This window comes from Diplotaxodon limnothrissa, linkage group LG1, assembly GCF_057381915.1.
Source record: "Diplotaxodon limnothrissa isolate DT_005_m linkage group LG1, D_limnothrissa_male_GT1.1, whole genome shotgun sequence".
NCBI classification, from domain to species: Eukaryota; Metazoa; Chordata; class Actinopteri; order Cichliformes; family Cichlidae; genus Diplotaxodon; species Diplotaxodon limnothrissa.
Window position 1 is genome coordinate 19549738 of NC_140596.1, and position 10807 is coordinate 19560544.

General features: G+C 41.1%; 1 protein-coding gene across 1 annotated transcript; it reads left to right on the plus strand.

Moving 5' to 3' along the window:
* Positions 1-138: 138 nt before the first annotated feature.
* On the plus strand, positions 139-4923 carry polr2m (RNA polymerase II subunit M). Its single transcript, XM_085374635.1, has 4 exons — positions 139-435; positions 1955-2551; positions 2715-2937; positions 4298-4923. Exons 1-4 carry the CDS (start codon positions 326-328, stop codon positions 4439-4441), a joined length of 1074 nt encoding a protein of 357 aa, XP_085230761.1. The 5' UTR covers positions 139-325; the 3' UTR covers positions 4442-4923.
* Positions 4924-10807: the final 5884 nt, after the last annotated feature.

Sequence of the window (10807 nt, forward strand, 5' to 3'; positions counted from 1 at the left end):
GTTTGACCGGGAGAGGGCAGCAAAGAAGCTTCATAGTCTTTGTAGGGAAGAGGTGTGTTACCGTGTCCCGTACAGTGGGGGCGATAGAGGGCTATTTTTTCCACACAGGAAGAAGAAGAAGAAGAAGGGTCCCACTTTGAAATGTTGTTGTGTCATGTGTTGAAGAAGTGAATTTGTCACTTAAAGAGTTTTCTGAAGCTCTCTAATAAAAAAAGGAATCAATCAACCGTTAGATTTACCGCAAACCTTCGTGTTTACGCTGAAGTTTAAAGCGGGCTCGTGCTGTTTGTGGATGGCTGTAGTTAGCTTACTTTAGCTAACAGTGATGTCCTCGTCGTGGACAGAGCGCCAGGGAGAGGTGGGAGACCTGGGACACCTGAGTAAAGAAGAACTACAGGAACTGCTACTCCGACAAGAAGGGATCCTCAGTAACAAGTAAGTTTAACCCTTAGGTTGTATGAGAGAAGCGTGACACTTATGCGCACGGCCATCCCGTTAGCTTTGATCCGGTTTGGTAAAGTGACTTCTATGTGTTCAGGAATATGCCCTAAAACTAAGACAGATGATCTACTGACGACGTGTTTATATAAGTCCACTTTGGCTCAGGTGAAAATATGAAATGCTTTTTGTAAAAAACGATGCACGGGCGACACTACTCTGCTGTAACATGGGGTAAAAAAACAAACACTCGCGGCCACTTTAGGTACACCTGTTTCGATTTCTGCTGCAACAGACGGTGCGATCAGACATTGGCTTAAACATGAAAGTATGGATGCATGCTGCTTTGTATGAACAGTTCAGGGAGCTAGTTGTGGTAACAATAATGATGATGATGTCAGGGACATTTTCTTGACACGCTTTAGGCACCCTAGCACCGGTTGAGCATGATTTAAACTCTGAAGCCTACCAGGGTATTGTCAGTGACCATTTCCATACTTTTGACCCATCTTCCTGTTTTCCAGCAAGTTTGTTATAGTTAACTAAAACTAGATGTAAAAAACCAAAACATTTTATTTAACTAAAATAAAAATAAAAAGTAGACCATTTGAAAACGATAAACTACCATTATTATTAATACCATCAGAAACACAGAAATCCTCTTTCTGTTTAACTAATATGGGAACACCTTTACAGATGCAGTTAACCTATAACAGCAACTGCTGAGGATACTTAGACATTTACACTGCCAGATTTAGTCACTGAGGCCAAATGGCACTAATAGGAGTGTTCAGTTTTACGGGTGATTTACAAATGTGGGGCTGTTTTCTGAACACGGGTGCAGTCATTTCAGAATAAGGTGCAAATTTATTTATTTTTTATTTTTTTTCAAACCTCAAATATGTAGTTAGTAGTAAAACACATGTTGCTGGCATTGGTCGATCAGTTTATATGCTTTATTTAAATGTTCTCCTCCCTATATTTCACACCTTGATAAAGAAACTCTTTTTTTTTTTTTTTTTAAATACTTTTTTTTAATGCCAAAACCCACTTGTGCTGGTGCAACATGCTGGTAAATCTGGCCTTAGGTTTTCATCACTGCATCAGATGCGTCATACTGCCTCCATTTGTATCTTTCTGCCAATTTACTCAAAAAATTATATATAATTTGTTGGAGTGCATCAGTAGTTTTCTGTGTTACACTTGCACCACATAATATTTCCAGACAAGTTTTCCTGGATTTTGTTCACATAATGTAACATAATATGTTTAAAAAAAAAAAAAATTCTTATCAAAAATGTGATTGTATGGGAAGTAGGACCATGAAGTAGATCAGTATCAGCTTTGGCTGCCATTATCAACAATTAAGAGGAAAACATGGCATGAAAGACTTTTATTTGGGGTCAGGGAGGGGTTACAGACATGTATGTGTCTGACATTTATTGTTGCTCTCGTTGTGTATTGAAATATTGCTTGAAGTATACTTTTTACAATGATGTGTTTGTGTTGTTTGCAGGAAGTTATTGCAGACGCTACCTGACAAAGGGAAAAAGATAAAAGACTTTGCAGATAAAGTGCGTCTTGCCATTGATGACCACAGTGAGGAGGAGAGGAGACGAAGCCTAGTGTCTGTTGCGAGGACAGAGTTACAGTCCAAGTACCAGCAGGCTTTTGCTCACCGGCGTGCTGCCTCCATCACACCAGCAGCCTCGCATCAAAACAGGCAACATGACGCTGCTGCAGGTGATGCTGCACAGGAGAGCGAGACCTCACCTGCCTCAGCTCAAGTGCAAGAAAACCACACTTTGGACGAGCAACGAGAGCCGTTTGTCTCCGGAGCGACTGCTGTGGAAACCATGGAAACGGTGGCTCGTGGGGCCTCTCTGAACTCTGATGAAACAAAAGAGGGTGACCTTGTGGAGGCCCTGGAAAGGGTCACGCTGTCTGGAACTACTACTGGTGGCAGCAGCGTATCCAAAGAGCCATTAAACAGCAGTGCAAGAGACAATTACTTTCTCAGAAAGCAACCACCAAAGAAGCCTCACTATATAACTGTCCTGGAAAAAACAGAGAAGTCTGCAGCTCCCAGGAAGCAAAAATTTAAACCAAATCAGTGAGTGGACTTTATTTACTGTTTTCTGAACATTTCCAACAAAAATGCTCCAATAATCCAGATTTTATACAGTAAGACATTTGACATAGTTTGCCATTCTGCCTTTTTGTCCTCTGTGTAAGTTAACTGAGTATAAATAATATGCACCTTAATGTGTTTCCAGGCTGCCTCATAGAAGTGACATCTCTCCATCAGGATCCTCGTCACCCAGTCAGTCCTCTGAAGGCTCATCGCCGCTGTCTGTGCAAGCCAGGAGGGAGCGGGACAGAAAACACCTGGATGACATCACTGCTGCCAGACTCCCCCCTCTCCATCACAATCCAGCCCAGCTCCTATCTCTGGAGGAGTCAGCTGCACTGCTGAAGAAGCAAACCAAGAAGCAGCTGGTTAGTGAGGCCGAGTGCCCTTCTAAGGAGGCTAAACAGGCTGGGTGGAAACAGCCAGTGCCTCCCTAGATCACTTAGCAATATGGTTCAACCAAAGCTGTTCTGAATGTCTCCTTTTATACAAGAAATACATTTTTAATAGACATAAATTTTATTTAATATTTGGTAAAAGAAAATTAAGTAATTATCTGAACAACAATCATGTTTATCCTCTTGTCCTTTGTGCCATAAATTCAATCAGCATCTTACACTTTGATTCTCACTATTTTTAAAAAGTCAGGACTTTTATTGACAGCTGATACAATGGTGGGTTAGCATCGTCACCTCACAGCAAGAAGGCTGGTTTGTGGAGATTGCATGTTCTTGTGTCGTGCGTGGGTTCTGTCCAAGTACTCTGGCTTCCTGCCTCAGTCCAAAGACATGCTGGTGATTCCAAACTGAGTAGCTACTGCAGAAAAGAAAACTTTAGTGCAATAAGTATTTATAAAGGGATGAAGTCTCAGAGAGCTCGTTGACGCTGTTAATAGCGAACACTTAGGATGCTTTAATTTAATTAAGAATTAAACCTTTTAACAGTTATTATTAGAGAAAGCTGAACGAGAGTATAATAATAATAATAATAATGGATTGGATTTATATAGCGCTTTTCAAGGCACCCAAAGCGCTTTACAATACCACTATTCATTCACTCTCACATTCACACACTGGTGGAGGCAAGCTACAGTTGTAGCCACAGCTGCCCTGGGGCAGACTGACAGAAGCGAGGCTGCCATATCGTGCCATCGGCCCCTCTGGCCAACACCAGTAGGCGGTAGGGTAAGGTGTCTTGCCCAAGGACACAACGACCAGGACAGAGAGCCCAGGGATTGAACCAGCGACCTTCCGGTTACAGATGCGCTTCCCAACCCCCTGAGCCACGGTCGCCCCTATAGAAGAGTATTACATAAGACAAACATAGGCGCTCCTCTATGCTTGAAACTTGAATTCATATAAAACATATTTGTTCTTCCACATTGTCCTAAAGCGTCATTAATGGAAATGCCATCTCTCATCTTCTGTTAAAATATTATCACAATCAGTTCATTGATTTCTTTGTTTCTTCTGATGGAAATCTTCAGGTAAAGGCTGCCCTGCTTGAGACGCTTTCTTGTCTCTAGAGGGCAGCATTCAAGCAGCGTCGGGACCGTGTACGTCACACAGTGTGCTGTTGTCAACTTATGGAGGCGGTTGAGCTCATTATCAGTCCTACTTTTGTTGAGAGTTTAATAGCAGTGGCTGTGCTGCTTTATAATAATGTGCTTGTCTTCTGTTTACCAGCCTATTCATGTCAGCTTTTTCTCTGTCTGGTGTTTAATTTCAGGAGTTGCAGGCCAAGCTGGCAGCCCAGAAACTGTCTGAAGGATTGAAGATCTCTATGGGGAGCTACACTCCTGACGGTGGCCCCATGGCTACCTACAGAGAGGTTCACGATGAAGGAGCACAGCTCTCCTCAGAGGAAGACTGATCCTGGAGGGCCAGCTGGGGAAACCAGTGTGACCTTGGCCCTGAGGGAAAGAGGCTTTGGACCTTGTGATCAGGACCCATCAGACAGGATTTTCACTCCAAGGGCAACAATTCTTCAGAGAGGAAAAGGGTCTTTTGCATGGTGTGAAGGAATAGTCGGTATCCCAGACTCAGCTCAGGAAATTGAATGACAGGTTGAGAAACTAGCTTACTTAATTGTCATTCAGTCTGTAGTGGGTTCAGTTGTTTCAGCGTCCTGCAGGAATAACAACACCTTCCGCTGACTACGACGCTTAAGTGCTAAATTTGAAACATGTGTCATGTGGGAAAGTGTTTCTTGTCAGCATGCTTAGACTGATGACATCATGGCTTTCAGATCCTGGGAGTGCTGAGGTTTCTGTTTTTAGTATTTTTAATAATTCAATTCACTTAAAGCTCATCAGTGGTGACTGTTTACAGCTTTGTGGAGAAGCAGACGTGAGCCTGCAAATAGTTATGTCAAACTTCAATGTTACAGAATGTGTAACATGAACAAATAAATCATGTGATTTCCTAAATGCCTGTTTGTTGTTGTTTTTTTAAAAATAACATTCAGCGTTTTCATGGCATCAGTTTTCTAGAAAAAATTATATTTAAGAGATAAACTTTATTTAATTAACCTGACCTGAGTAGTCTCTTCAGTATAAAATTTTAAAAGTCAGGTCAGTGAAATAAAATACAGGTACTGATGGAGTAAATTGTATGTTGCTTGTATTGTATACATGGTGTAATTGCTGTCTCAGCTTCATTGGCTGTAGTGTGATCAGTGTGATACACCTTTTCATCTACTTAATGTAAATGTAAGTCCATGCATTTAAATTTGTGGACATAGTCAAGATGATCCGAGTATTGGGGTGAAGAAGAAATGTGACTTAAAGTGACTTTGAATGTTGCAGACAGGCTGGTCTTAGTATCTCAGAAATTGCTGATCTGATGGGATTTTACTACACACGAGACTGCTTTGAGCTGGTAAGAAGGCAACAGTACCTCAAATAACCCCTTGTTACAACCACGGTGTGCAGAAGAGCATCTCTGAACACAAGGCATATGGAACCGTGAAGCAGATGAGTTACAGAAGCAGAAGACCACAGCAGGTGCCACTCCTGTCAGCTAAGAACACAAACCTGAGGTTCCAGTTCACACAGTTACACCAAAACAGGGCAATAGAAGACTGGAAAAACTGCAGCATTCAGATCGCATGGTCAGAATTGGTGTAAACTTGAAAGCATGACTGTATCTTGCCTTGTATCATTGACTCAGGCTGGTGGTGGTTTTGCTGTGGGGACTATTTTGTGACACTTTAGGCCCTAAAGTACCAACTGAACATCATTTAAACACCACAACCTAGCTGAGTATCGTTGCTGATCATTTCCATCCCCTTTATGGTCACTTCCGACCTCCACAGCCACCAGATCTTAATCCAGTAGAGCACTTTTGGATGTCGTGGACCGAGAGATTTTCGTCATGGATGTCCAGCTGAAGAATCTGCAACTGCGTGCTCAACTTTGTGATGCTTGTTGAATCTGTGCCATGAAGAGTTATAACAATTCTGAAAGTGAAAAGGGGTCCAGGCTGCTACTAACAAGGTGTACCTAACAAAGTGTCCAGCGAATATATATTCATTCTGATAACGAGAACAGAAAAAGCATTAATGTGGTAATGTTCAGAATGATGTTCATGATGTTACGAGAGTTAATGTCTGGGGACTAAATGTCATATTACTCTTTGCTCAAATGTTAAGTGTAAAACTCCACCACAAAATTGTGATCAAGAACCGCAAAGAGATCATTCAGGGTTAGCTCATGCTTATTTTAGCAAGAAAGCGCCAAACCACACTCTGCACGTATTACAACAGCGAGCCTGCCTGCCACACTGGCCTGTTTGTTTCACAACAAACCACTTTGCTTTCAAAACTACCACAGTGGATCTCCACCATTCCCAGAATTCCAAGAATCTCGAATATGTGATGCAGCACAGAGGAAACTGGGTTTTTTTTGTGAATTTGGACATTTATTTGCTTTTCTTGACACCACTTTTTTTCATTATTATTTTTTTTTTTTATTTTGTTTGGAAAAAAAAGTTGTGTATAGTGTGTATTTTCCATAATCTTGATAATTGTGAGATGAAGGGTGTTTTCTTGACATTTTTATCTCCACTTCCATATGAAATACAACCTTCTACTCGGATTAGGTTTCACTATTTTCCGAGTGTTAAAAAAAAAAGATCCTAGCTATTTTATTGTTAGGCTTCCAGCACATTAATTAATTTATGTGCAAAGGAGATCTGCAAGGTGATATAAATTTCAATTTCTAGTGAGACTGTGGTCAGCTGCAGGCACTGATAGACTGAAATGCTGTGAGATGTTATCAGGCAGGGATCTGTCTCACACTTGATAAGATTAATGGAGGGTAGTGAAATATTAAAGCTTGATGGCTGAGACATCTGGAATGCATTTGGATCATGTTGTTGCTGAGAATGGCAGGCGATGATGGGACGGCAGCGGGCTAATGCAATATGGCAAACACCATTTCTCAACGTTGCTAATATGTGGCAGATAAGAAGTGCCAGCTACGTTCAGCATCTTTCCAAACTGCCTTTCCCATCATCTTTCTTCCAACTCGCTGTGAGGACTGAAGACCATCGTAATTTAAACAGTCTGATTCTGGGATTTTAATGAGGAAGAAAGGGGGGGAAAAGGCACAGAGGCACCTTTTTAGGGGAACTGAGGGCGGGTTCATGTAGGTCAGAGACTGGTGGTCGATGCCCCTTGATAACCTTTTGTAATTGCTGCTGAGGCATTGGTGGGAGATGTTTTAGGAAAAAAACCCTTCCACATCTGATTGCTATGTATTTAGACACTGTATCTGATGGGCTGCAGAATGGCCCTGTGGTGATGTCCAATAACAAAGACATATGCACTCCTCCACAGAGGATCCTCATTGTGCTGGGATTAATTACAGCCTACCTTGCTTACATAAATTTAGAGACTGTTACCAATTACAGGGCACATTTTTGCCGTAGCTTTTCTCTGTGGTATCTGGCGTCAAACCTGAGTCTGCACGTAGGTTGACGTTGTCGAGGTGGAACCAAGCTCACTCTATAGTCAAAGCTTTTTTTCTCTTCTCCTTTTTTTTTCTAAACGTTGCCCATTGATGAGGAGGTTGTTTATACTTCAGCTTGAATCCCAGACCCCTTGACTCAGATTAATAAGCTCCTCATGAAGTAGTCTGCAAGTGATTTGCTCCAACTCCGAGTCCGAAATCACACGTCCTGCGGGAATAGAAATAATTTGCTGTTTGGGAGGGGAAACTGGAATGTGATTTCAAAACTGCTTCTTCAAAGAGCAGTCAGCTCGGCCTTAAATTAGATATACAGTATGATGTATAGACTGGCGTTAAACACGAGTTAGGCCCTCAGCAGAATGATTTGATTATATCTGCCAGGTTACGAAGTCTGAGCTCATAGTTTTTCCATTCTCTGATGCTTTTGTCATATTTTTTCAGGGCACACGAGGAGATGAAATAATGCAGCACACAGCAGCTTTCTGTAGATAAGGTTACAGCCTATCTTCCTATCCCAATTAGAACCAGCTCTCCCTCATCTAGTGCACCAAAACTGAATCAAGTGAATCAAGCGTCATGGCTGGCTTGCCAAAAAGGTGGATGGAGATGTTGGTCTGCTTGTTCAGAACAACTGTTTGCCACTGATAAATGCCAATCAGCCTCACCAAAGGACATATCCATATTACTTTGTGGTTTTGTAACCTTCCCTATAGCAAATAAATTACAATATGTACAAATGCATTCATGTTTCCTGTGAATGAGGAAGCAAGCTTCTGATATTTAAACCCCAACCGACCGGCTCTGAGCCTGGTTCTGTTGTAAGTGTCTTCCTGTTTTAAGGGACTTTTTCCTTCCCACTGCCACCAAGTGCTTGCTCCATGAGGTGACTGTTGGTGGTATATAAATGAAATTGAACTGAACTGATGACCACCTAAATGTTTAAGTAGTATTACAGTTGGCAGAGCAACAGCATGAACCGGCATTGTGCTGTCCCACTGCAAAGCTTTAGCTCGTTTGTAACCTAGCAACTGTGATTAAGACAGCATAAAGAATGATAAACACAGAAGAAATAACTTTATTTAAGAGTAAAATTATCATATATGTTTTATATGTTGTTACAGTCATGGAACAAAGAGAGTTTTCACAGGACAAAGCAAAGTACACCCTTACTTATGCAATTAAAAGGGTAAGTAGCTGCCAGGTGCTGATAATCAAATGCACTTCATTAGCTGATCATCACCGAGCATGATTGCCTCTATAACTGCAGAAGCTTTTGCAGTTTTCCCGTCTGGAGCATTGTGGTCTTCCCAAGAGTCCCAGCAAAATAACCCCAAGGTCAGATGAGGAAATGCTCAGGGGAAGTGCCAAAGAACCCTAGAGCTACGTTTCTGACACTTAGCATGTTAAATGTTAAAGTTAATGACAGTGCAATTAGAAAAAGGTTGAAAAAGTATGGTTTGCATGGAATAGTTGCCAGGAAAAAGCCTCTTCTGTCTGAAAATAACATGGCAGCATGGCATGGGTTTGCAAAGTTGCATGTGAAAAAAGCACAAAACATCTGAAACCATGTCTTTTGGACAAACAAGACCAAAATGGAAATATTTGGCCATAGTGTACAGCACCACGTTTGATAAAAAAACAAAAAGCATATCAGCACAAACACCTCATAACAGCTATCAAGGACAGTTGTGGAGGTCTGATGATTTGGGTTTGTTTTGCAGCCACACCTGGGCTCCTTGAGGTCACTGTGTTGACCATGAACTTGTCTGCATATCAAAGTATTCTAGAGTCAAACGTGAGGCTATCTGTCTGAAAGCTAAACCTTGAATTATGCAACAGGACAATGATCCCAAGCACAGCAGCAAAACAGCAGAAGGGCTGAAAATGAAAGGAATGAAGGTGTTGCAATGACCCAGTGAAAGTCCAGACCTCAACCTGATTGAAAAGCTTTGGTGGTACGTTTAGAGAGATGTGCATAAATGAATGGCAAAAAACTTAATGAGATGAAGCAACATGTAGGGAAGACTGGGCTAAAATTCCTCCATAATGATGTGAGAGACTGATAAAGTTACACAGAAAATGATTAATTCAAGTTATTTCTTTTAAAATTTGTTCTAAAAGCTACTGAATCATGGGGTATTCTTTCTTCTTCTTCTGTTTTTTTTACAGAACTGCAGATAGCTATATGAAAACTTTTCACTGTATAATTTGACTGTATAAAATTTGGGAATTTTAGCTTCATATGTCAAACAGTAGATTGATTTTAATTTTAATTTCTATTTTTCAAAAAGGTCCATGTAACTCACTTTCAGGCCTCCCTTTTTCTTGCACACTATGGCAATATGTGAAGACAAATATTATAAAAGCCATTGCCGATAAGAGCCTGAAAATCGTACTGGATTTTCTTTTATCTTTAATAATTTTTGAGATATTCATGTCTAAACGCTGCTGGACCAGTTTTTAAAAAATAAAATAAAATCTATACATATATGTTGAAAAGTCTTTGACACATGAAGCTAAAATCTCAAAGCACTCATTATATATGTCCAAACTTTATACCATAACATTTTTATGCAAACTGGGGCAAACTGGGGCAAACTGGGGATGGCCGAACAGAAGATGTTCTAAACAATGGCTGATCTGAGATGGACTAAAGTGTGCTGTGTATAACATCAGGCACAGATGGCATGCTATGTAGCCACATATTGAGGCTTTACATTATTGCATGATGTTTCAAAACCACTCACAGCTTCTCAGTCATGGTGTTGTGTCTCAGCAGTTGTGGATTGGACTGAAAAAACAAAAGACAAAAACATTCATTTTGTATGGAATTGTAAAACGTTTGGTGGTGTCCCTCCAATCAGGTAGCCACCAGATGGATGTTTTAATCAATCTTAACATGTGGAAGGCAATGCTTCTCATTGGTGTTTGTCTCAAGTGTTAAAGCTAAACAGATGTTTCATATGCAAATGGTATTAGCTGTGAATGAGAACCAAACAAGCTTGCATGTGTGACTGTGCTGTGTTATGTGTGTGTGTGTGTCCTCCTGACAGGGCAAGGAGGAAAGTAAATACTTTCCTGACAGCACAGAGGTGCTGAGGTCTCCAGTTATCTCACCATGAAACGTGTGTGTGAGAGGAAGCTTGCACATAGTTTGTGTCATAGCTGCTGGCTGCCCGAGGAAGCGTGATATGTGGCCGTAACACTCAAGAGAGTCCTGGAGCTGTCTCACCAGTAATGTGGATAAAAAAAATGTTCCCCTACTG